Below are 25,775 nucleotides of genomic sequence, written 5' to 3' on the forward strand. Positions count from 1 at the left end.
CTGGCCCGTTAGTGGATGACCATTTGACTGGCTCACTTGTCCGCCCCGGGGGTCTGACCTGAGCTTTGGGCTCATAATGGAGTCTAACAGCTGCTGCTGCGAGCCAATCAATAAAAATCATTTTTACAGTAGATTTTTTTTCCCCCCCTCTTCTGGTCACCGCTATCCGCTCTCCTCTCACTGACTGCGCTCTTTGGCCCCCCCGCTGCCCATATCTGAACCCTGTGGTCTTGTTTTAAGCTTTTAGGGACTATGATCAAACAAGCTTAACAGCTTGAACATCTATTGTTGCAATTAAGGAGGCTCACCACACTAAAAGCTTTGACAAGTTACATGCTACAGCAACCACACCGCTGACAGCAGAAAGGGACTTGGTTATTTTTTTAATGCACAGGAAGTCGATGCACGCAAAGACTGCAGGGGAAATTATTTTTAAGCTCTCGTGTTTAATAAATTCATTAAGTTTAATACTTTACCTAAGATGATAGCCCGGGTGAGCTGTCACTCCCTCTGAGAAAAAGTTCTAAAAAAAAAAAAGAAGACAAGAAAATTTTTATGTTGACTTTCTTCTATGATTTAAAAAAAAAAACATGAATTTCTGTAAATTTACAAATCAAGTAATATTGATATATTTGCATTTAATTTTTTAACCAAATTTAATAGAAATTAAAATGATGATGAATTAAAATAAGCTGACAATAATTCATTATAACACCACAGAAATGTATCTATCCAGTAATATTAAAATACATACATATATATATATATATATATATATAAAAGATTCTCATTTTAAATCAAAATAGTAATGTAGTTTAATTAAATCTATAAATAATGACATCAAAGCTCACTTTTTTCAAAATTAAAAAAAACAAAGGCATGCAGCAGGACATAAAACAGCATCAAACATTTCTGCCCTGCAAACAAAAGCAGCATTTAAACAGGCCTCTGCTTAACTTCCCTCTAAAATATCGCTCAGCCTTCACAAACAAACCTTGCTTCTTAAAGGAAAGGAGGAAACGTATTCATTCATACCTAAAGTGAGGTCCCGGTGTGGCTGTCTGTCACTCCTCTGCAGCGGCAGGGCAGCGCGTCCCGCTCAAATGGGAGCGCAGGAGCGAGTGTGGAGATATATATTGACTGGGAGCATTACCCCGAGGCGCTACAATACAGCAGCTTCCCCCCCCCCCCCCGCCCCCCCCCCCCCTCTCCACCCTGTTTGCTTCCCCCCTCTCCACCTCTCTGGATTGTCAAGTGTGGTCTCCACCTTGCAGTCAGAATGCAATATAACAATTTACACAATGCTGGCAAAGGTTAGGTTAGTGATGGCTTCTTGTTACAACATAACAGAGGACAGAGGGGGTTAAATCCTCCATAACTGATACGTAATACTAAGAAGACTGACTTCTAAGGCTGACTCTGGATATTCAGTATTTTATTATGTTGGATTATGAGAAAAAGCTCTTAAGAATGAACTATTTTTAGGCTTTTTACTTAAACATTGTTTAAGCTTCCTTGATTCTAATATCTGTGGTTTTAATTATAAGCCTTTAATTTTTAATAATCAAAAGTTACCAGAAAATATTCCTTCTTTTCATCTTATCTTGTGTATACTAAGCATTAAAGTCCACAGTGGAGGTAAAGGTGTGTATTGTGGAGTGGTTAGTGGCTGTTTCCGCATCACCCGTCTTTACCTCCATCACCAGCTTCTTTTAAGGAACCTGTGCTGAGGATGATCAGTGCAGCGTGTCGGGGAACGGGTGGTGTGAGCTACAGCATCTCATCCACAAACAGTGACTTAGACATGACGCTTGCGTGCACATATTCCCAGTTTAATAAAAGCCGTGTACACAGTGTACTCCTTTTATGTATTCCAGAGTAGGATGTTTGCAGTATTTTCCAGGTGAGAGATATGCTGACATGATTTGGGTTTTCAGAGCAGCCTCTGGGCATGTATACAGTACATTTAGATTTGCCTGTTTTGGGTCAGGTTTGTCCACCAGTTTGCATTCTCACCTCAAAAGTCTCCACTTCTACAGGAGCTGGTTATCAACAGGTTTTTGGATATGCAAAAATACTGCCGGCTCAAACCTTTTCAAGAGCTTTTACAGCTTCGAATTCATGTCTGTGCATGTAAACGCGGACATTCTCACTCCTCTCCTAAATCTAATCCCAGTTTCTCAGTCTCCTCTCTTCACCCCTTTTTCATTCTCCCTCCTCCATCCATCCCTGACTCTCGTAGCCTGTGGCGGGCTTTGGGTCGACTTCAGGTTCTTCATTTCTCTCTTCGGGCTGGGTGGGAAGCATGCACGCAAGCCCCTTTGAGAAATGTCAGTGTCCGTGTGCCGGGAAAGTCGGGGGCCCTTCACGAGCCATCGGGCCTGCTGTCACACAGAGACGGCCAAATGGAGACTGACAGGCCACTCCATAGAGCCTAACCATCTGTACCAAATGTGACAGCAGGGGAAAGAGGATGTCTGGTAAATCAGGAGGAACGACAGGAGTGCACTGTGACACGAGGAGGAACTAGAGAAGGAAGAGAAGCAGGAGAAACAAAGATCCCTCACTTCTTAGTGTGGCCACGTGGGAGCAGATGTCAGGGTTTTTTCTTGTTTTTTCCCAGAGAGTAAGGAAGCATTTCACTCCAACTGCAGGAACACTTCGGACAAAGTGTCAGTTTCTCCTGTTAAGTTCAAATGTGCAGAACGAGAATTGTCTCCTTCCTCTTCATTTCACTGTGTCTTATTAGCATCTCACTGACTTTCTTTTTTTAAAAGAGGTTTAAATGCTTCACCTTTGCATGAGTGTATAATAAATGTTGCATGCAAAATTACTCAGAATAAAGGTAACAGGACAGAAAAGGGGATTTTTTTTTATTTACCAAAGGGTCTAAACTTTCAGTGTTTTACTAGTGTGATATAAGAGTAAGAATAATTAAATCGAGGCGATTGTAATACTCTATTGTTAATAAATTCATCAATACTTGTGCAGTAGAGTCATAAACACTCCTAAACTTGTGAAAATCCTTCCTAGAAGAGTTGAAGCAGTTTTTGGACATCATATTAAACCTAATGGATTAAGAATCAGATGTCACTCAAGTTTATATGTATGTAAAAGCAGACAGATGAGCACTTTTGGGAGTGTAGTGTCTGTGTCGTCACTGCTGCTCTGTTCTCTTGTGATGTCCATGCATGCTTGTGGAAGAGAGTGAAGGCCCCATTACAGAACCACACAGCTAAATATAAATCATCACAGATGGAAAAAACAACTTTTTTTGGACTACAGTGACAAAACTGCAGTTAACATTAGACCAAATATCAAAAACAAAGACACTGTTATCCTGTTTGGCACCACAGTAAGTGCACCAGGGTTGAGTTTGCATGTTTTCCCAGAAGATCATGTTTCAAAGTGTTAGATTGGCTGCAGGTTAACAGTTCACAGAGAAGTATCACTCATCTGAAGAGATGTTACAAGTATAAATGTTCTCACGTAAAGCTGTGGATAACTCAGTTAGCAATCTAAACTTGCAGCAGCAGAATCACCAATCAATGGGAACATTTTGTCACCGCACTCTGTCGTCTGTTATTTCCAAGTATTAGACTTCCAATAATAAATTATTGTGCTGCATTTTGAACTTACTGAGCCACAGTTTGATATGAATTTAAAATGGCTCATGGCCTTGTCTTGTGCTGCTCAGAAATATAGTACTGAGTATGGCACTGCATTTGATTGTTAGTCTGAAGATTGCAAATGATTCAGAGGCTGTAACGTCTGAAATTAATTCTTTTAGTCGTTTTGTTCTTGCTTTTTGTTTTCTTAAGTGTAAGTATTTATATTCTAGACTCTGTTTTTTTTAATTAAACTTGCTGCACATGCTCCTAAATTACCAGAAAAGTTGACATATGTACAGCTCATTTACAAACTTCCTTCAAGTCTGACTGTAAACTGCAGCGTTTTATCTTCAGAGAAAATAGAAATGTGCAGAAGCCGATACTCGCAGTGTGAACACGAAAGTCTCCTGGCGAGTTGAGGGTCCTTATGGAGCAGCATCTGGGGAGGCTGACAGCAGCACTCTATTACCACTCAGAGAAAGGAACCAGAGGGCTGCAACAACACCGCTACCAGCCAGATCCAGCTGTGCAGATGCCTCCAAACGTACGCACACTTAGACCCATGCAAATTAAGAGAAACACACAGAACGCACATACGCCCGCTGTCCCACATGATGGACTGTGTGCTCTAAAAAGAAATATATAAAGATGGAAAGATGAAAAAGCGACCGCTTACCCAGGATAAAGCTGAAGCTTTTTCCACTGCCTGGGTTTTTAGGCCTGAGGTGAAATCGCTAACAGCTCCTCTCTTAGCCTGCGCTGCTGGGCACATTAACTAAACTCATATCGCTCTCAGCCACTATCAATTATTCACCACCCCTCCCCTCTTTCCCCTCATTTTCAAAGGAGAAACGCTCCAAGAGCCACTTCCAGCTGCACTGACACACAGCCACAGTGACAAAACAACCCCCTGCCTTTGGTGCCTTACTTTATCCTGGATGTTTTGATTTTAAAATCCTCATTATGATTTTAACAGTATTCTTTAACATGCTAATAATGATCTTACATCATTGTTGCAATAATATACTTCTTTAAAACTGAGCTTAAGCTATCAAAGGGAGAAGTTGGAGAAGTTGTAAATATCGGGATATTTGAATTGCAGCCTGACTGTGGGATGATGTGCACCATCACCAAACCAGAAACCTGGCAAACTGAGAAAGACCACACCCATTCAGCTGGTTATATCACCAATCATAGAAGGACTTTTTCATTAAAAACCTCAAATTAAAATGATCTCTACAGTCTGAAGAAAAATTAGACAAAATTATTATTCCATATACAACACTTAACAAATTTATTAGACCACCATCCATGCAAGGTTTGTGCCACAACTGCTGTAAATTAACAGTATTTGTAATTTTCTATGTTTTTGTAATTGTTAATAATTAATGTTAAGCTCGCTCTGTTTAATCCAAATCATATTTGTAATGCTAAAATAAAACTAATGTCTCTAAGCATGAAATTTCAAATTTACTGTTTTACAAAAAAGCTGAAAATATTAGTGGTCGAATGTTACGCTTGATTCGTTCCTGACTTTTCAGAGAAATTCAGTGTGCCGGCTTTAAAATTGAGTATGTGAACTCTATTTACTATTTGCCATATATATAGCAATATCAGTTTTTAGTCTAAACATGCTTTTGACAGATTTCGAGAAATGTAACAAATGAATTAAACCCTTAAAATATTTCAAGGTCAATCTAAAACTAAAACGCGCCTACCTGAGCATGTGGCTCAAATGTAGTGTGCCTAATAAGACGAGTGTTTCTTAGCAACCTATAAATAAAAAGTACATGAACAAAACAACAGGGCTGATAACTGCGAGGCAAAGCTCCATTTGTCTCTACACAATCCCAGCGGATTTAAAGTCAAACAGTGAAGATGTGATCAGAGCTATGACCTTTTTCAGCTTTAATCCAGTGATTTAACAAAAGCATTACAATAACTATTTAGCAATTTCAGCCATTAAGTTATAGAGTCCCCAATTTTCATAGGCTCAAAAGCAGTTTCCACAGTGGATGACTACAGATATGTTTGCATGGTTACAACATCTAACCAAGTCAAAAACATTTACTGGGTGGTAGCTGTATCATCAGATGCTTTCATGGATGGAGAGGCGGTTGCAAAACATTGGAAACTACTGAAGAACAAGAAGGGCAGAAAACATCTAAAAGAGCCTGCACAGCTCTGAAAACAATGTTTTGGATGACGAACTTGAACCAGAATAATGGGAAGACAGCTTATGATCCAAAGGATATCACATCATCTGTGTGTGGGCATGTATGGCTAACACCAGAGCCTTGTGTTTAATGATGATGCGATTGCTGATAGAAGTATTGCAGTATCATTTTTTTTTAAATTTAATTCTCCTTTAGATGGCTGCTGTTTATTAACCACAGTCCAGATCCAAAGTGTTGACAACATGACAGACAAGTGTCCTTTTCAGAGGTGAATCGCCCCCACAGTAGGTCAGGGATCGGTGCTGGGAGCACACAATGAGACATTTTCAGCTTGATTATACACAGGGGCGCTAGACGAACGCTGGCCACTTTCCAAATTACAAACGGAGCCTTGAATGTGAGCTGGGTTAATATCTGAAAAGTGCAGATGTCAAGGTTCAGTCATGACTCTCTGGATTTTTTCCTCTGCAGATATCTGTGCCCTTCTCTGAGCCTTAACGTCAGACGGAGACATCTCAGAATCAGCGAGCGCGACGGGCGTGTTGGGGGGCATTCATTTGGAACGAGATGCAGCTGACGCCTGATATTCTCTGTTTATCATTCATATATCTCTGAGTGTGACGAGAGGTGGAGTTCACACCGCCGGGAAGCAGCTGGTGCCTCAATCCTCACTCGTCGTCTCTGTCGTCCCCCCCACCCCACCGAACACGCCCGCAGGAGGCCGGGTCTCGCTCGCCAAGGCACCTGTGGGTGTCACCTGACGGGGGAAAAGCAAGTGGAAATGAAAGGAAGCAGCCGATTCTGTCAGAGCACATCAGGACTGCTGTCCATCACTGCGCCGACCTCCGGGGGTGTGTGCGCGAGTGTGCGTGCGTGCGTGTCTATCAAACAGCAGTGGGTTCGAGTGTGTGCAAGAATGTGCATATTAAGTCACTGACCCACAGGGAGTGTATGTGTGTGCATATGCTCGATCATCAATGCAGGGTGTGTGAGACCATGTGTGTATATTAGCGCCTTTATCCCGGCAAGTGAGTGTGTCCGTAAACACATAGACCTCGAGGGTGTGTGTATGAGTGTGTGTGACTGTCTATATCAGTGCAGTGATCTGTATAAGAAGCTGCAGTAGCTGGTAGGTCACTGACAACCGTAGACTCCCAAAACCGAAGCTCCTGAGCACGCTCAGTCGACTCGCTCTCCTTCGACTTCAGACAAATTCCCAGGGCGTCCGTTACCTGATGCACAGTGAACATCATTATATATGCTGAGGACCCCAAAACCACCAGCGTGTCCTCATGCAAGGACCAGCACTTGTAGTCCCTCAGCAACAGGCCTCAGATCAGCACCACACTCGGGGACCAGGGACAAGAGGATGGTGTCAGGCAGTTTCTCAGCTGCAACCAGGGCCCCAAAGCCAGTGGCCCCTCACTTCCCCCACTTCACCATCTTTGACTGGGTTTGACTGAGGGTGGGTGTAGGGGTGTGAGCAGCAGCGGCAGCAGAGAGAGAGAGAGTGCTGCTGACTCCTGGAGGACGGCTGTTCAGCTCTGGCTGTCCAAGCGGGAGAAATTGAGGGAGACAGGGACCAAAGCCCGTCAGCTCCATCCCTTAGGGTGCCTTGGCCTCCCGACTACAAGTCCATGTTTTAGCAAACCATATGTTCACCCTCTCCCCCAAACCCCCACCCACCCAGTTAGCAAATAAACAAGTCAGGAAGCCATAGCTAGAGGGAAGTCTTGTTTCCCTCTCACTGGCTTTGGTTCCTGCATAGTCTCACTGCAGCTTCCAGGCTCAGTCCTCTCACATCCAATGGTGTCAGAGTTGCGATGCACGGTGCATGGACGATAGACTCTTCTCGTGTTTTTATGAAGTGTTTTATACATGAAGTCTCTTATTTTCTTTTCATTTTTAAATGCTTGCCTAAGTAAAATGCGAGTGAGTTTGGTATAAAAATAAAAGCACTAATGTAGTCGGCACACGTCTGCATCTCAGGGTTTACATCTGTTGCCGATAAATGAATTAGCACCCCCTTTATTTAACAAGAAGGTGCTGAGGAAAGGGTGGAGGTTCTGAGTTTTGAGTTTATTTTGAGTTATAACAGTAACACTGACTTTTAACTAACTTATCTTTCTCACACCTTAAGTGCATGTTTATTACTGCAGATTCAAACTAAACATTGGCATGAACTTCATTTGAAATTGTGCAAAATCATCCAAAGGTTGGTTCTGCAAAATTCAGTCGAGCAACACTTACAGTAGTTTGAGTTCAATATAATAATCATGACAGTATTAGCTCTTTCCGACTAGTACCAATCTCAGCCCGCACATCATTTGTATGCGGCACAAACACAACACAAGAATGGCTGACGTAGAGGCAATGGTATACCTGCTATATAGGGTTGCCAACTCCCTGAAAAATAAATAAGGGACACCTCGTGGCCAGGGCCGGGCGACCCAGTTGTCTTCACCCTTCCCAGTGTGGTGAATTTTCTAGCTCTTTTTTTGTGTGTGAAATTATTTTTTTAACCATTTGACTTGAATTTGATTTAAGTAGATGTGTATTCTTTGTGATATGAACACATGTGAAACAAATGATCATTTAGCCATTTATTTTTTAGCTCAAAATGACAACATTAACACAATAAAACAGGTCTCCTTCTTAAACAGAAGCCTGTCATGCTTAACTTTTGAGAATATAAGTAAATCTTTCTTTAAAAGAACTCTGTCCTGCTTAACTTAAAATAATAGAAAACAATAGAAAGAAAAACATTCTTGTAACAGTGCACATTTAGTGCATTTAGTACAATTGGCTTAATGCTAATCAGCTGCTCCTGTTTGTAAACCCGCTTGTTCCCATGATTACGCATCTTAACTCATCATCATTATTCATCTATGTATTACTTTTATGTATTAGTCATCTATTTGTTGTAATCATCTATCCTTACAGTTGTTTATTACACAAAATAAATTATATTATCACACTTCTGGCCACATAGCGCTGATATTCACTGCACATGCCCATATTAACTTTTTCCAGCCAGGTGTTTTCCTTTTCCCATTTTTCCCTTTCTCTGAACAAACATTGCTGCTCTAACGCTGGGCTCACACTGTGCGGTTTTAGGCCCATTTTTAGCCGATTTTTGAGTGATCGGACCGATTTTGGCCTTCATCGTGCATCGTGTAGTATACGTGGGGTAACGAGAAGTGATTAACACCTCACGACCAGCTCCCGATCATCAATCGCTCGTGAGGGTCTCACCACAGCCGCTCACACTGCTCGCGCGCAAACACGTAAACGTTGGTGTAAAAGATGGAGCAGCACGGCTGTGCAGCGTGTGATCTGGACACAAGCAATGGAGGCACACAACCGTGAAAATAGTTGGATTTACATTGCTGCTCAGTCACAGCTGCCCGATCAATGTTTTTCATTAGCAATTTAGCAAAGTTGATGGTGGTGGTGTGCGTGTCTGTGTGAGTGAAAGACAGAGGGAGAGAGCGAGCGACAGATTTTCTGTTATAACCTTCATGTTATGGAGGCACAGTGTGAGCACTCAGGTCGCATCAGAGCATCGGGCGGTATAGTGTGAGACCCTGCATCGTGACCTACCAACTTCTAACCCCTGCGAGTCAATCGTGCAGTTTGAGCAGGAGCTGAATAACGTGACTGAAAAAATCGCACAGTGTTTGCCCAGCTTTAGGTTTACTGTCGTCCGAGACTTGCACCGCAGTGTCGGCGTTTGTTTCCCTGTTGGCCATGCTTCTTGTTGTGGTCATCTGTTGTCTTCCGGTATTTTCTCCGTAAGCGACCTTTCCTTGACCAATGAGATGAGCGGTAATCTGAATTGTCATACTCGTAAGTGTGCTGTCAGCTCATTGGTCACAAAGCAGGAGAGGGGCTGGGAATTATGTTTTCAAACAAAGCGTTAATTCCATTAAAAGTTATAGACTACTTTTGATTCTCACTGTATTACGGGACAAAGTGCGTCCCTTATTAGCTCAATACGGGATGTGTACTTTTGTTTCGAAATACGGGACGATTCCGTATTTTAAGGGACTGTTGGAAACCCTACTGCTATATGATGTATGGTTTTTTGTCAAACTCAGGTACCATGGTGTTAGTTTCTGTGCAGCCATTTCCTTCCGTGACTTTAGACCAGATCCACCCTGTTGTTTATCTCAGCTGTCGATGCTAGGTGAGAAGCATCCACATCTGTTTACTCTGGAAGAGGCTGTAAAACTCTGTGAAAAGATTAGGATACATGTCGATGAGTCAGTGAAGCGCAGTTCTTTCTGATGACCGTGATACTGAGGTGACTTGTTGAGGATATTCTGAACGTTTCTGTCAGTAAGTTTTGCTGTTAGCTGCTGCTAGCTTCTGTTAGCCTCTGTTAGCTGTTGTTAGCCAGAGTGAGTGAAACTTTCTTTAAAGTGGATCTAACATTGTTGGATTTGGAAAATCAGTAAATAAACTCTCATTCAATGTTTATCGAAAAAGTTATCAGGAAAGTGATCTTTAGGACACTTGAGCCTAACATTAGCTAGCATAACATTAGCTCATAACCAGCTGTTGTCAGCTGTCTGGAGAGGCATCTGTTGACAAAAGGTAACAATGACAATATGAGGGAAAAGAAAGCATTTCGTGTTCTTTTTGTGTCCTAGACTTGAGTTCAGGATATGAGAGTTGAGGTAAGACGGAAAGGGGGAGGTTTTATACAGATACTGGTCACGTTTTCTCTTTAAATCTTTGATACAGTTCTTCTTTATCTTGAGTCTGAAGGTGCAGCACGTGAATGCCTACGAGTTCTCGTCTCCACCGCCTTTAACGTATTAATTAAAGTAATTTGCACTTATCCTCTCTGCACTGGAATATATGTACAAATAAATATAACCAATGTAATGTAATGTAACCTCTGTACATGTGACGCTATACTACATTACCCCTTTTTTAAACTTCCAGTTAAAAAAAATCTGCTGATTTAAGAAGTGTATCATTACTCTCTCCATTCAATAAATCTTCACAGGCTAAATCAGCATGTATAATTCAAAATCAACCAAAGTTGTCTGACTCTGAAAGCCCCAAACAGACGGGCAGCATGTGTATACAAGGTCCACTGAGCCAGTCGGCTGCCCCTTTGGGCAGAGAAATTGTCCAGAGATGGACAGCTGTGCCCAGGGCAGGGCATACAGGAAGTGAAATCACACACAGTATTTATGGCCCCCTCAGGGTCTGGGGACTCACTGACCTGGGTATCCAGCAGCAGACAGGCAGACAGTTGGCAGTCCAAAGTTTTTCACAAGGTCAGCCACCATCCATCACAGTTAGTTCAGTGAGGTTAAAGGATGAGTTTGTCCGAACTTTACTTCTCTTTCCTCATTTTCTATTGATTCATGTTGATACCTGTAATAGTTGAGGTTCATTATTTATTTTTATTTTTGGAGAGTTTGCTTTAAAAAGAGATTTGAGGCTCTCGGGTCAACATGTCTATTGAGATATACGTATAGCAAAATTTCATTCAAATGTAGCTCAGAGTGCTTTACAGGGTCATAAAACATTCAAACAGACGAGTGTACAGGAGTGGGAAAGATGACAGATGGGAGAAAAAAGTGACCAGAAATAAAAGCAGCAAAAAATGAGTACAGTTTAATGTTGGTCACAGCGCTGTGATCTTTCTATGTGAAGTTACACATAATCTCTGATCCCACCTGATCTAATGCAGGATTTCAAGTGTGTGATTTTGTGTTAGAAGAACCCTGAGGGATTTTCAGCACTGTGATCACGGCGTTATAGATTTCCATTTTTCTTTTTGGCCATTGATTTTGTCGAGGGCCTTGACAACCCTTGTAAACACACAAATACACATGTGTATACGCACACACACACACACACACACACACACACACACACAAATATGGATACACTGTTAGTGACATGACAGCCTGCTTCACTGACTGGTCCATTGAGTCATCACTGACCTTACGTGGGATTGGAGTTGCCAGGCCAATTGACCAAAATCACTGATCTTTAAAAGCAGCTCTGTGGGTAGGAAGGAGGGGGTCGAGTAGCACTGAATACACACACACACACACACACACACACACACACACACACAAACTCACTCCATCCACCTCACTCTCTAATCAAGGAGCAGGCAGGCAGGACTCTGGGTCGGCACAGCGACACTAACGAGAGGCGACAGCTCCTCAGTGCTCGGGGCAACGACCAGCTCGGCTGTCGAGACTGCGGAGAGAGTCCGCCAGGCACGCACTGAGGCAAGGTTTGCTGTTTTGGGAGGAGGAGGAGGAGGAGGAGGAGGAGGAAGAGATGGAGGAGGGGAGGGAATGAACTGGTGGTGTAGATGCGTGGACCTGTGAAGTGATACACACCGACTCGTTCTATTGATCCACCCAGTCGCTCGGCTGTCCTTAGGTCCACTTTCACACATTTACCCATATTTTAAGAGGAGAGACGCACAAAGCAACACCAAATATACAAGCAGCAGCACACACAAGCACACAATCCGAGCCCACGCGCACCCTCACCAAGCCATCCAGCCCTGGGGCTTCCTTGCAGAGTGCTGTTGCCCCCTCCTTGCTTCCCCACCTCCAACCCCCGCCCCCCCCATCACCACCCTCACCCCCATCTCCTCTGGAACACAGTTTAACTTCTGTCATTTAGATGAAGCAAGTGAGTCAGTCTAGCAGCGGCGAGAGGATGTGACAGGCCGGTAATGGACAGGACAAAGAGGGGATTTATGAAGTATTAGTAAACCTTAATAATTCACTAAATGAAAGACCCCAGGAGTCCCCCCCCAACCGACCCCATGACTCTGGCTCTCATCCCAGCCATGACATCCTCTGGATCTCTCTCTATCACAGGATGTTACCAGATAAAATCAAGGACAAGGAGAATTCAAAGAGATCTGACTGAAGTGACTGAAGAAATCATTTTATTTATTTTTTAAAAATGTTGACACCAATGACAAACCTTTAAAATATTAAACACTACACAAGTGATTCTGAAATCACATGATCAACCATATCATTCTGTTATATATGTAAAGATTATATTATCAACATGCCATACTACAAGAATTCATTCGCTCATAAGTAGATGAATACAGAGGTCCATACAGATGTGCGAAATAGACGCTACACCCTTTCTGTGTTGTAATGGTTTCCTGGCATTCGTTCCAAATGAGCCACACTGCTAACTGAGGCCTGTAGCTCTTGTTTTGTTTTTTGTTTTTTGGGTTTTTTTGCAGTTTATCTGAGCGTTGCAAGGTCTGACCTTGGGGAGAATTTGCTGGGATGTCCACTCTTGGTAAGACTGGCAACTGTCTTGAACGCGTAAATGTGAAATAACTCTTCCCAGATTGATGAGCAGTAGCGATTACTTCTGTAAGATCATTACTGATGTCTTACCTCCTCGCCTGAATGCTCCAGACCTGCAAACTGCTAAACCTTCTGCCTTTATAGAGATGCTCACACCTTCTTAATACTTCCTCTTTTAATTCCTATGAAAGCAGTAAGGATGTACTTAGTTTTTTCACACACTGCTTCTGCATTTTGGCTTAATTTTGGTTAGATAAATAGTGACATGCTGTGATATGTCATACGTTGTTGTTGATTTGATTGAGGTATTTGTACTTACCTCATTTTGAGACCTACTAAGAACTAAATTATTTTGATTATGTCCTGGTAAGCCACTGTAACTTCTTTTTTACTATAATTGTAGGTGCTTAGATGTCACATTTACTATAACAACACTCACATACTAATGTTAAACGAGCACAACGATGAAAATGATCCATGTCTTAGAGTTAGCATGGAGATATTTACTAATGAGGGCTAAACAAAGCATCAGCTTCAGGGATGAAATATGAAGCCAACATGGAAAAGTAAAACACTGCAGTTATTTTAATGTTGAATGCCACTGGCTCCAAAAGAGTTTAAAATTGGCATGGTCAGTTTGAATCGTAGGCTCACAGAACTGGATTTCTCTGTTGATATTACTTGGTAATTAATATGCTCGGCTGGTTGGCTGAACTGATAGACTGTCAAAAAGTTTCTATTCGTGTTCATGTTTCCACTTTAACAATCGAGGTGATAATTAGCTGATTACTTAGCGCTCAACCTTCTCGTCCATATCATTTCTGGCTTTAAGAATCTGAGACGGCAAAATGGGACTTAACAAAACAATGTCGCGGAGGGCATTGTGGGTAACATGTCCATCTTTTGTATACGGTCTATGGACAAAACAAGTACGGAGCCATAAAACTAGGTGTGAACATTTGAAGCTGTCACTATCAAACCAAAAGGCATTAATTATTGAGTTCATCTAAAATTTTCACTGGAGAAAAGTCAGGGAATTACCAAGTGATAGTATCATCAAGAAATTCTTCCTCTTTTTTGTGGAAACATATCTGCTGTATACAAACGTATGGCTGTATACGTAGCTGTTACATAAACAGAGCAGACTGATACAAAAACAGGCCAAAAATCTCTGTGGAATTCTCATAATTCCTCTTCGAGATTAGTTTGGCTAAAAAAAAATCCATTTTGAGCCTAATGGGAGCAGAAAGCCTCGTGCATATCTGACGACTAAAGAGAATTAGGTCAGTATCAAGTCATACCTTCAGTGGCACCTGTATGGGAAGAGAACAAAAGACAAACAATAGCCACGGTCTCAAATTTAGGGTACTACCTCTCAGCACTACTGGCCACCAATTAACTGTGATCAGAGTTCAGCGGGTTACAATCAGTCAGACAGGTGGCCTAAAGGGAAACACACACAAACATCTCTGTCGCAGCTGCTCCTCAGTGGGTCCATCACTAAAACAAGCAGAGCAACCATCTCTGTGACGACTGCAGCCATGGCTGTGAGTGGCAGGTGCAATCATTAGATCCCTGGATACCCCCATTGGCTGCTCTTTTTACCCTCTTATGTGTGTGCACGGTGGTGGGGGCTACAGAGGAGCAGTGATGGGTGTCAGTACTCGTGCCTAGACCAGTCTGCTGTGGACTTGTGTGACAGCACCGCTGCTTGACCATCCCAGCCATGACCCCCTCGTCCCCTTCCTCCCTCCTGCCTGGATCGCCCCGAGAGACATAGAGGGTGATGGGGACTGGCACCGCAGGGGCCGCCCTGGCTGGTGCCTTTGCTGGTGGTCTCTGTGGACTATTAGTGTCTTGCTATGGGCCTGTCAGACTGACAAAACAGGGGCCTGTCAAATTAAGTAGGGGCTGAGTATCGGAGATATGTATTCAAACGCACCAAGGGGAGATGGTGGCGGGGAGGGGTGAAGGATGAGGAAAGCACCGGTGCTAATGTCGACGCTAAGTGAGAGTGACAGGTTGCGAGCCGATCGGAGGGAAAGGATGGAGAGAGAGAAGAAGAGGGAGAGAAGCAGTAGCGGTAGTTGATAATGGCGGTTTGGTTGTCCTGAGGAGACTTGTTAAGGGTCAGTCCAGACTGAACCAGACAGCCACCGCTCCTGTGTGAACGCAGGTAAACCGCTCCAAGTTTGACCTAAACAGCTGGGAGTTACAGTACTCCCACTTAATGAGATCAGACTGATGAGCCCCGTGTTCAGGTGTGCGCAGGTGTGTGCGCGCCTGTATGCAACAATCCCAAAGCACAAGAGTACTTACTGCAACAATAGATATTTCCTCTGTTTTCTAACTCGTGTACCCAAGGCTCTGCTGACTTTTCCTGCTGGTATGCACATGAAAAAAAAAAACCCAAGCATTTATCTGGGTACCAAAGGCACGTTGCACCATCGTTTCATATCGCTTAAACTTTTTCGTCTCTCCACTGTGTGTGACTTCACCTCTAGAGACACGTCGATTCCTCCTGCTTCAGGCCAGGCCATTACAGTGTACCTGCACTAAATCCTCAAAATGTCAGAGTGTTACAAAACAACTCGGTCCAGCCACTAAACGTGGAGGTATCCCTCTCGGATATCCAACTTGACTGTGTTATATAGGATGGCTTCAGAAGAGGACAGCAAGAGTAGGGAGCAGGCGGAAGATCAGCAGCTCGATCAGGTCTTTGTGGCAGTTTGACAAAGCCCCGTGTGAGCATGCATGCACGTATGTTACCAGAGGAGCTGTGGCAGTGTGTTTGGAAGAGGGCTGCGACTCTTCCTCTCATGTCGCTGTGCGTTGCTGAGACTGAGAGGCTGATGCACAGTGGCAGCTCCCCCCTCGCAGCCACAGGCCTGCCCAGAGCCACTGCAGATGATAGTTTTAATTGCTTTCAATCTTTCAGGCTAGTTCCTGCCCAGTGGCGCAGGGTGCTCGCGCATGTGTGTGTGGGTTTGTGCGCGTGTGACATGGTGTTTCTGTGTGCGTGTGCACATGTGGAGTGTTTACATCCAACAGTCATTGTCTGTGGATGCTGTACACATATGTGGAGTCTGATGAATGTGTTTGCCCAATACGAGAGGAAAATTAAGAGAGAATTAAGGCCTTGGAGTGATACATCTGATGCACACTTCTGCAGAAGAAAACTGGGAAGAACATATGTTTATCTGACAGTGTTTGTGAGAGCACGCACAATAAAGGCGACAAGACCGGGCTGACGGCTTTTTCCATAAAGCATACATGCGCGTTTATAAATAATACAATTCCGGGTTTACATGCAAAGACCTCAAAACATGTACTCACATCCTTAAAAGCACTTTGAACACGGTGAACTACAAAACCAAGTGATCAATAATTCACAGCGAATGTTGAGATGGCATAACAGATCACAGAGAACAGACCGCAATTAAGATGACAGTAATTTATTCCATACGTGTGAATAAATTGCTCTGACTGATATCTGCACTCAAACAGAGTGACTGTGGATGCCGGGGTGTGAACTCTTTTGTGGAGGGAGGACACGACTGCCAAAACCCTGAGCCCGTGTTGGCTATTCTGTTAGAAATGGACTATGGTATAACTGAAAGCGTGTTTTTTACACTACATGTCCTAATGTGAAGCCAGGCTGCAAAATGCGTCAGTACATGGAATAAATAAGTAAAAACATGCAGGGTAGAAGACTCGTCATAAAAGGCCCTCTAAGGCCAGATTAGGGGTGTCATATCTTTAGTATCGGCTGCATTTGTTGTGAAAACCAGAAAGAATCAGACAAACATATGATGGTTTTTTTCTTTCTTTCATCTATGTGTGTTTCTCACCAAGTTTCATACATTTCGGACATAAAGCTATTGGAATCTTATTCAAATTACATCAGCTAAACAAATTAGAGTAACAAACATAATATTTTTCTTAATGTATGTTTTTTGCCCAGGTTTATTATCTTGTTTTATAGTTGTGCAGCCTCAGCCTCATGAGACAAAATTTATCTATTTATTTTTTAATTAATTAAAAAAACAACAACAATAATTTCTGCCTTTGGCGGATGTGTGGTTGTGGCTCAGGAAGTTGTCGAGCACGTTGTCTACTAATAGTTTGGTGGTTTGGTCCCTGGCTGCTCAAGTCTCAGGGAAGATACTGAACCCCAAATTTCTTCAAGGGCTTGGCTGTAGAAAAAAGTGCTTGTGTGAATGAGACGTGCTGTATGTGGCACTTTAAGTGGATGAGTATAACACTATATGAGAACTGTCCCATTTAACCAGATCCTGTGTGGTGGTACGCTTCTCTCATGACTAGAAGGGAGGAAAAAATATATATTTTCATAGCTTAAAAAGCAGAACTGCAAATTACATAAAACCTTAAAGTTGATTAAACTTGTTTATCCTGTTAAGCTGCTCACTGTGAAACCACAGAACATCCTCCAGTGACCTACCGACACGTTACACTGGGGCACACGAACAACAGCCCGTATCCTCTCTGCCTTTTACATCTACAAAGGCACACACACACAACTGGCCCGGGGGTAAATTAAGCCCTAACATTCCCACAGAGGCTAATCTCCATCCATTTAGACGGCTGTAATATTTAATCAGGAGGCTCTGGACCATCTCCCAGCACCACACGCTGTGGCATGGCTCATATGTTCACAGCAGAGGCCAGCCCAGAGGCGACGGAGGGGAATTCACAGCTAAAAGCCGCAACGCATTCAACCGCAGAGCCTCTCGCGCTCCTCTCGACCTCCTCTCCTCCTCTGATGCTGCTTTCCTTTGGGGTGGAGCAGACAGGAACAGTTAAATATGTTGTGGTGGACGGATTCAGAGGAATGCTTTAAATGTCTGGCCGAATATTGCTTGTTTTGTTAAATATATTGATAAAGTGGGCTATTTAGTGGCATTGAGAACAGTAACATCCCTGTCATATGACTGATAACTGTGCTGCTCTCTTATGAATTTAACACAGGTAGACAAATTCTCACATTTCAGAAACTGAAATCAGTGAATATTTGGCTATTTTTGCAATAAATCCAATAAATAGTTTAAGGGTTGTTTTTTTTTTTTTTTTTTTTTTTAAAAAGGACAAAATTTAAGGGGGACTTCACTGAATTGGCTTCTAATAAAAGCATATTTAACAACCGGCTTATGTTCAAATACATAAGCTGTGGCTATGAGTGACCCTCCAAAGATTCCCAAATGCGTCACATAATACAGATAACACAAAGGTAAGCTGAGCCCAGAGGAGCAGCTGATCTGAGCCTCTTTCAGATCAAAACTGTGTATTTATTGAAACTATAATGAGCATGAATGTTCGTCTTTTTCTGCATTTGACAGTTAATTTTTGTTTATAGAAGAAAGACTTAAAAAACCCCTCCAGAATATATCACATACTCTAGTCCCCATTAGTGTGTAAAACAGACTTTACATTTAAATTTAGTGCAATTTCCCTTTAATTCTAAAAGGTTTACCCCTAAATGTAACACAGTGACACTGATACTTATGGCCTTTGCAGGGGACCGACCCCTCTGAAACAGTGTCGGAACATATTATATATTATATATATTAAAGGGCTATTGTCAGGTACGCCCCCACCCCTATTCACCCCCACCTCCACCTTAAACACAGCGACATAGGAGACGAGCTGCACTCAGAGGTAGACGGTACGGTGTTAGGTGTCCCGCCTGGAGGTATCACAACTGCTCTCACACACTCACTCCTGGAAAAGGTCAGGTCTTGCACCATCAGTGTGAAAATCCTGCACCGGGACTCTAACGCATCACTCCACCGCTGATCACACAGAAGACGCTCGGCTCAACTGAAGAAACGACCTCTGCTGTGGTTTTGTGTTTTTATAAACGTAACATCTGCGTCGCTAAATGCCGAGTGATAAAAGTGTCATGCGAGTGGCCGCTGTAACGCCTGCTCCCTGATTCAGACTGACTCTAATGGGAAGGCCTGGTGAATTTTTCATACAGCCCAGAGGGTGAGGACTTAACGCCCATTCTGGCAGATCACAACCTCTAAGAGAGAGAGGGAGAGAGAAAGAAAGAGCGACCTGACAATCAGGTCACATCTTCAGCCCCCACATCAGGATTTTGGTCATAGATTTGAAAATCATACGATTGTATAAAAACCCGGTTGTGCACATGCTTATTTGGTTTATTGTGGCCAAGTGCACTTTTTTCCCCCAAGCTTTTTTTTCAGTTTTGTAAAGTTTGTAGTGACAGACGTCTTTGCAGAAGTGACAGTTTTCTCCGCCCTCTGCTAGACTTTCATATATGTCATATGCTTTTGTCAGTGAATGAATTCCCAAGCTTATGTTGAGAATCTGTAGATTTCATGTCATATTTTTGATTCATACGTCATGCACTAAATCTGTCAAACAAAGCGGGATAATTCTTTCTGCGCCTTATGAAAAGGAAGAGAAAAAAAAGCAGGCTGAATAATGCCCAAGATCCTCAATTTAATGGGCTGAAATTTCTGCAAGAAAGCTCTAAAAAAATTACCCATCTGTTCAGTGCACACATGCCACAGCTCACTCGGATAGCTCGTAGCACTGTCTTGCGTATGCAGATATGTTTTGCCTGGAAATCTATTTGGAGTTGCTTGAAGGAAGCCAGAACGGCCCTCCTTCTGTCTCCCCCTCGCCGGCTCGCACGGGGCTCCCTCTTGCCGTCTATCTCCTCTCGCGTGGAAAACATCTTCACCAGCTCCGTGCACACAAACATGCGCTCAGTGGCATCGCCTCGCCTCCGACAGCTTCCCCAGCACCGTGGGCCAATATGCAGATCTCGTGGGCCCGAGCTGGCAGCGCTGTCCGCAAGCGGGACGAGGGGCCCCTCAACTGTTTGTACAGTTGGATTATACATGCAACGCACGGGGACACAGGGAATAATTATCCTCTCTGTGGGGAGGCCACTGATTTTGTCCTCATGTCAAGTCCTCCTTTGCTGCAGAAATGCGAGGGTGCGGTCCCTACGTGTCATCTCATCTGCAAAGCAAACAAATGTGCTGAATTGGAGATAAATTAGGAGAAATGAACACTTACTAACTGAAGACCTGTTTGTCTGTCTTTGTTAGGGGTCATATCACTGCCACTATGTAACCTCTTGTAAGTTTTGAAACTGGAATTTCTATCAATATAAACTATATTAGTAGAAATTTATAAGTATCTATAAAAGAAGAAGTATCCCTCTTGGGTAGAGATGCAAAAAGAAGGAAAAATCAGGCTCTTTTTATGTGTGTGTGTGTGTGTGTGTGTGTGTGTGTGTGTGTGTGTGTGTGTGTGTGTGTGTGTGTGTGTGTGTGTGTGTGTGTACACGTACCAGAGGGCTAAGAAGCCAGGCATGGGCAGATGGTCTACAAAGGTGTTACCACACAGTGAGTGGGCACAGCGATTGATGCATTGCAACATCCAAGAAGGTGGAACATTTGGCTGCTGACCCGCAGTCAGAACTCATTGGCCCTGCCTTCTCCTTATTTAGCTGCTGCGAGAGAGCCGACGGCTGGTTTGGTCAAAATAAACACACACACACACACACACACACACACACACACACACACACACACACACACACACACACACACACACACACACACACACACACAAGAACGCAGCACTTTCCCACCCTCAAGGAAGCCTGCATGGGCTTGAGTGCTGGAAACTTCTCCGCCGTCTCTGCAAGGAGGTCAGGGCGGTGGTGTAGGCAGGCAGGGCCAGCACGCGCTGGAACTCAGGGTTACTGTGTTACACTTGGATGGAGGAGATCTGACCCCGAGCTCATTCTGAGGCGTCTTTGTGAGTGAAGCAACTCCATACGACTCGATTTTTGCAAGTAACACTTAGGTTTGTTCGCCGTGCTGTAAATTTCCATTGTTAAAAATGTCAACTTTAAACGCCACGTGAGAAGCTGTCACTTAAGCTTAAAAGTGAGATTTTACTCCTGGGGTACAGGAGAATGGTAACACACTGATTTGAGAGGCACATATGTCATTTCTATAAAAATGTGATTCTTTTTGCCCTACTATCAGGAGCTGAACCATATCGTCATATATGAGCTGAGCAAAAACTCTTTGTGTGGAAAAAGAAGCAGACGATTATGAAGAGGAAGCTGCCAGAGTTCAAAGATGGAGCACTCTCTTTAATAACAAACATTATTAGTTATGCACACGGCACGCCTTTTATTTCAGACCCAAAAGCGCTCTTACATCAGCTGAAACATGGAAAATTCATGAGTGAGTGCGCTAACCAAAGGCAACGTAACGGATTTCAAACACAGTGATTGCTGTTTGTCTCTCGGTGTGCTTTAAATCATTTGGTCTCCTGCAGAAATAATACCTGCCTCTGCTCGCTGTTCCAGTATCTCCTCCACGGTTTTAACCTCAACGTTACAGACTGACAAATGTGTTTTTCTTACGGCGTGTTTAATTCTGCAGATACATATCTTTATTTGTAAATAATTGTCTTAACTTGAAGTTGCATTGCAGCTTTGAGTTTAAATTCTATATTATTAACGGCTGCTGAAAGCATTATGGTGTAAGGCGTTGTCTTGGTCATTTGGCACTTCTCTTTGAAATATGCAAACAAAACTAAGATTGACACATTTAAATAAATCTGGATTTTATTAATTTAAAAAAATGATGATATATAGCTGATGCTTAATTTTAGACAGCTTGCTGTAATGGTGTGAACTGGCATAGAGTGCCCCCTTATGGACATATCTGGCAACATCAACTCTTGAGTTTGAGATTTACCTTGTTTTTAATGTAATGTTAATGTGAAGAACTTCACGTCAGAATAGTTAAATGGTCACAAAATAAAACACTAAATCTAAGAAGGAAAAGAAGACACGCAAGTCCCACACCGACCTCCAAAGCCTCATCCGTCTCTGCTCTGGACTTCAAATTGAGTCAGTCATCATCCACCACCATCACGTTCCCGGTCACCTCGTACTCCATGGTGGCCCAGTCGAAGATATTCCCTTTGGGGACTTTGTGTCCGTAGTGCCAGCCCTGGATCATGCTCCTGGAGAGCACATAGTCCCACATATTCAGGTCCGTCATTTCCCCCACAAAGCTCTGCGTGGCCTCCAAGCCTCCCAGGTGTTTGTCTGGATCTTGCCCCAGGAGGACGGTGCCCTTCGGACGGATGGTGTGGCCGGGTTTGTAGACCTGGTAGGTGCTACGCTTCCCGTCCACCCAAAAGGCGGCGAGGCCGGTGCGCGACTCCCAGGTGAGGCAGAGGCTGGTGCGGAAGGTGGTGAGTGGGGGCAGGTGAAAGAAGACGCCGTCGCCGCTCAGGTAAAAGGAGATGCGGCCGTCCTTCTCGCGCCACACGTTGAGTTCATCGTAGTCGGCTGTGCGGTAGGCGAACAGGATGATCTGGCGCTCCTCCGGCAGCTCGGTGGCCACACGCATGCAGAGGGTGAAGGCCTTCAGCCCCATCTCCTTCTGCGGGATCAAGGCCACGTAGCTGAAGTCCGTCTCATAGGGGAAGACCAGGACTTTGTCGCTCAGACCCACTGCGGTTAACAAGACGATAAATCTGTGAGTTTATTATGACATACAGGTACGATTATGCAAAGCTTTTCTAATTGTTCCAATGAAGGTGAGATAATAAAAGTAATTTTTTAAGCTGTTTTTAATCTATTGCTGTTTTTAAATTGCCTATCAGTACACAAGGCTACCAGATTCTCAAGCTTTAAAACAACCGCAAATTAGTTCAAATAAATGCAACATATACACTCATCGGCCACTTCATTAGGTTCACCTGTTACCTGCTACTTGATGCAAATACATCAACCAACCACAAAGTTGCAACTCATTTCATTTAGGTATGTGCACATGGTCATGGTGAATTTCAAACTGAGCATTGGAAAGGATAAGAAAGGTGACTTTGAACGTGTTTGTTGGTCTAAGTGTTTATACAAACTGCTGAGCTGCTGGGATTTTCCCACAAAACCATCTCCAGGGTTTATAGAGAGTGGTCTGATTTTATGCCCGAGAGTGAGAGAGAATATGCAGCAAGCGGCGATTCTCTGGGTGACAATGCCTTGTTGTTGTCAGGCATCAGATCAGAATGTCCAAACAGCTTAGAGCTGATAAGAAGAGAGTCAAATAACCACTTGTCATAACTAAAGTATGCAGAAGAGCATCTTAATGACCAACATGTTGAATCTTAAAGCAGAGGGCGCATTTTCTTGGCACATTTTGGGCCTCTTAGTATTGACTGAGCATCATTTAAACACCACAGCCTACCTAAGTATTGTTCCTGACTAAATCCATCCCTTTATGTCCACAGTGTACGCGTCTTCTGATGGCTGCTTCCAGCAAGAATACGCTCTATGTCACAAAGCACAAATCATCTGCAACTGGTTTTTTGAACATGACCACAAGTTGACTAAATACAGTCAGATCTCAGTCCAAAACTGTGCCTTTGGGATGTGGTGGAACTGAAGATTAGCATCATGGATCTGCAGCATGATGCTGTCATGTCTGTAAGGACCAAAACGTTTTCAGCTTAAGGCAGTAAGGATGAAAGTGAGTCCGACCTGGAACTAACAGGATGTACCTAATAAAGTGGCAAGTGAGTTCATCAAAAAACTTTTTTTTTGTAAACCTGGACTAAATGAGCAATAGTTTTTAAAAGATAGCAGGTGTACCCGATTCAAACAAATTTGATCATTAAAGGCTGAAAACGACTGAAACAAAATGTTCTACTGTTGGAGATTTGAAGGAAGAAAAAACTCACTTTAATTTTAGAGCACAGACATTAATTTAAAGATGCAACGTGAAACGAGATATGTCTGTGGACATCTGGCAGTCAGTTGTATGGAAAGACAAAACCAGTCTGTGACTGTCTGGACTCACAGCATTTCTTATGTTAAGGCCTGCACACCAAAGCTCGGTCATCACTACGCTTTCCAGCAAATCAGTAATCCTGTTCTTATTCCTTCAGTTTGAAGTATAAGAAACGAGCTGGGAATATTGGAAGCTTATGAGAAACTACCAAAAACCTTTGTTTATTTTATTCAAAACTGACTTTGTTTATGGAAAATTTAGGTATGATTAAAAGGAATAAATAGCTTGATCAATCTCTAGCGATGGGTTTTGTTCACAAACTTTGGTAAAATGACTTTTTTTTTTTTGCCTATAAAACGTCGTTTTTAAATCCATACCTTGTGTGGATGAGGAGAAAGTCACAAGCAATAAAACACCCAGCAGAGCCTCACCAAACTTCACAGCGTTGTCGCTCTGAAACACACGAACAAGCATCTGACAGCAGCTCCGGACTGATATCAATTACTGAACTATATTAAAAAAAATGTAAGTATGTGCAAAATTACCGAGAAAAACTGATTTTCTTACCATTTTAATGTTGTGTTGTTGATGTTCTCTGCTGCCAACTCTTTCCCACTCAACAGTGACCCGTGCCTGGTCCTCTTCCCTCCTTGCACAGCCCCTGACGTCAGCTCTTTCAACGATGCTCTGACAATAGGCCTGGTGTGTGAGGGCTGAGTGACACCGTCTGTACATGTGACTGAGCCACGCTCACATCGTTTCATCTATTTCTGTCTGCATCACCATCAACCAGCATGAAGTGTTTACATCAGAGCCTCTAGCATGAACGCATGAAAATTACAGCAGCTCTTGCATCAGACAAACCTTAAAGGTTTTCAGCTGGTGGTCCATTCGTTGTTACACGGGCTTTAGACTGTGAAATACTTGGTTATTTGTTGATTTTTCATAACAATTTGTAACTCCTTCCTTTCCTCCCTCACCAGGTCGGGGTTGCAGTTGGGCACCCCTGGATAGGTTGCCGGTGTGTTGCAACACTGCAATTTAGTTTCTTCCAGGATGCACCCCACCTCTCCTCTTACGACAGCTGGAATAGTTTTCCCTTTGACTGGAAGAAAAAAGATGGATAAACAGGTTTTTCAAGAACTGTGACAGAGCAGTGGATGTTAGTTACTGCCCCTCAGCCTCCTGGCAGTACACTCGTTGCGTGGCACAAACCTGCTGGAAGTACAAGTCAACAGCACATAGACAGATGTTAATGCGCATGACACTTTGTATGAGTAGACTTGAGTTAAAAATGGCACAAAAAAAGTTTTCAGTAGCACACACAAGTTTCCAAAAGTAACTAACAAAGTACTTTAAATAAATACTTTACCCATGTGATCTGGACCAAGATAAGCAGTAGAAAATGGATAAATTATCAGCCTCAGCTTTAAAACTATGAAGGTTTTAATGCAGATTTCACAATTTTAAAGAGACACTGAAAGCTGCTATCTGAAATTCAAAAACAGGGAAATTGCGCAATGCAGCAGGAAGAAAATCTAAACATCTTTCATTCTCATGTAAAACCCCCCCCCAAAAAACCACCACTATCGAATCAAACTACAGCCTACTACAGACGCAAACGCACAGTGATGCCTTAAAGAATAAAAACCAAATATAAGATTCACCAAATCAGCATTTATTGCAGGATTAAAATCACGAGCTGTAAAGCTGAAGTTTGTGTGGTGTTGTTTAATGAATTTTGTTTGTTTAAATAAACAGAAACACCAGAACAAACGACCTCGTAGTTCACGGTTTAATGGGGACAAACAAAAACTGAATCAGGTGTTTATGTTA

At 43.0% G+C, this 25,775-nt stretch overlaps 1 protein-coding gene across 1 annotated transcript; it reads right to left on the reverse strand.

Moving 5' to 3' along the window:
• Positions 1–22,049: 22,049 nt before the first annotated feature.
• LOC146626511 (C-reactive protein-like) lies at positions 22,050–24,674 on the reverse strand. The gene is made up of 3 exons (XM_085360637.1): positions 24,507–24,674; positions 24,317–24,392; positions 22,050–22,660 (listed from the first exon to the last, which is right to left on the reverse strand). Exons 1-3 carry the CDS (start codon positions 24,672–24,674, stop codon positions 22,050–22,052), a joined length of 855 nt encoding a protein of 284 aa, XP_085216763.1.
• Positions 24,675–25,775: the final 1,101 nt, after the last annotated feature.

This window comes from Diplotaxodon limnothrissa, linkage group LG8, assembly GCF_057381915.1.
Source record: "Diplotaxodon limnothrissa isolate DT_005_m linkage group LG8, D_limnothrissa_male_GT1.1, whole genome shotgun sequence".
Taxonomy (NCBI): domain Eukaryota; kingdom Metazoa; phylum Chordata; class Actinopteri; order Cichliformes; family Cichlidae; genus Diplotaxodon; species Diplotaxodon limnothrissa.

Coding starts and splice junctions, on each gene's coding strand:
- LOC146626511 (XM_085360637.1), bottom strand. CDS start 24,674: ATGTACAGACGGTGTCACTCAGCCCTCACACACCAGGCCTATTGTCAG. Junction 24,393..24,506: donor AACAACACAACATTAAAATG/GTAAGAAAATCA, acceptor CGTGTGTTTCAG/AGCGACAACGCTGTGAAGTT. Junction 22,661..24,316: donor TTTCTCCTCATCCACACAAG/GTATGGATTTAA, acceptor TGTTAACCGCAG/TGGGTCTGAGCGACAAAGTC.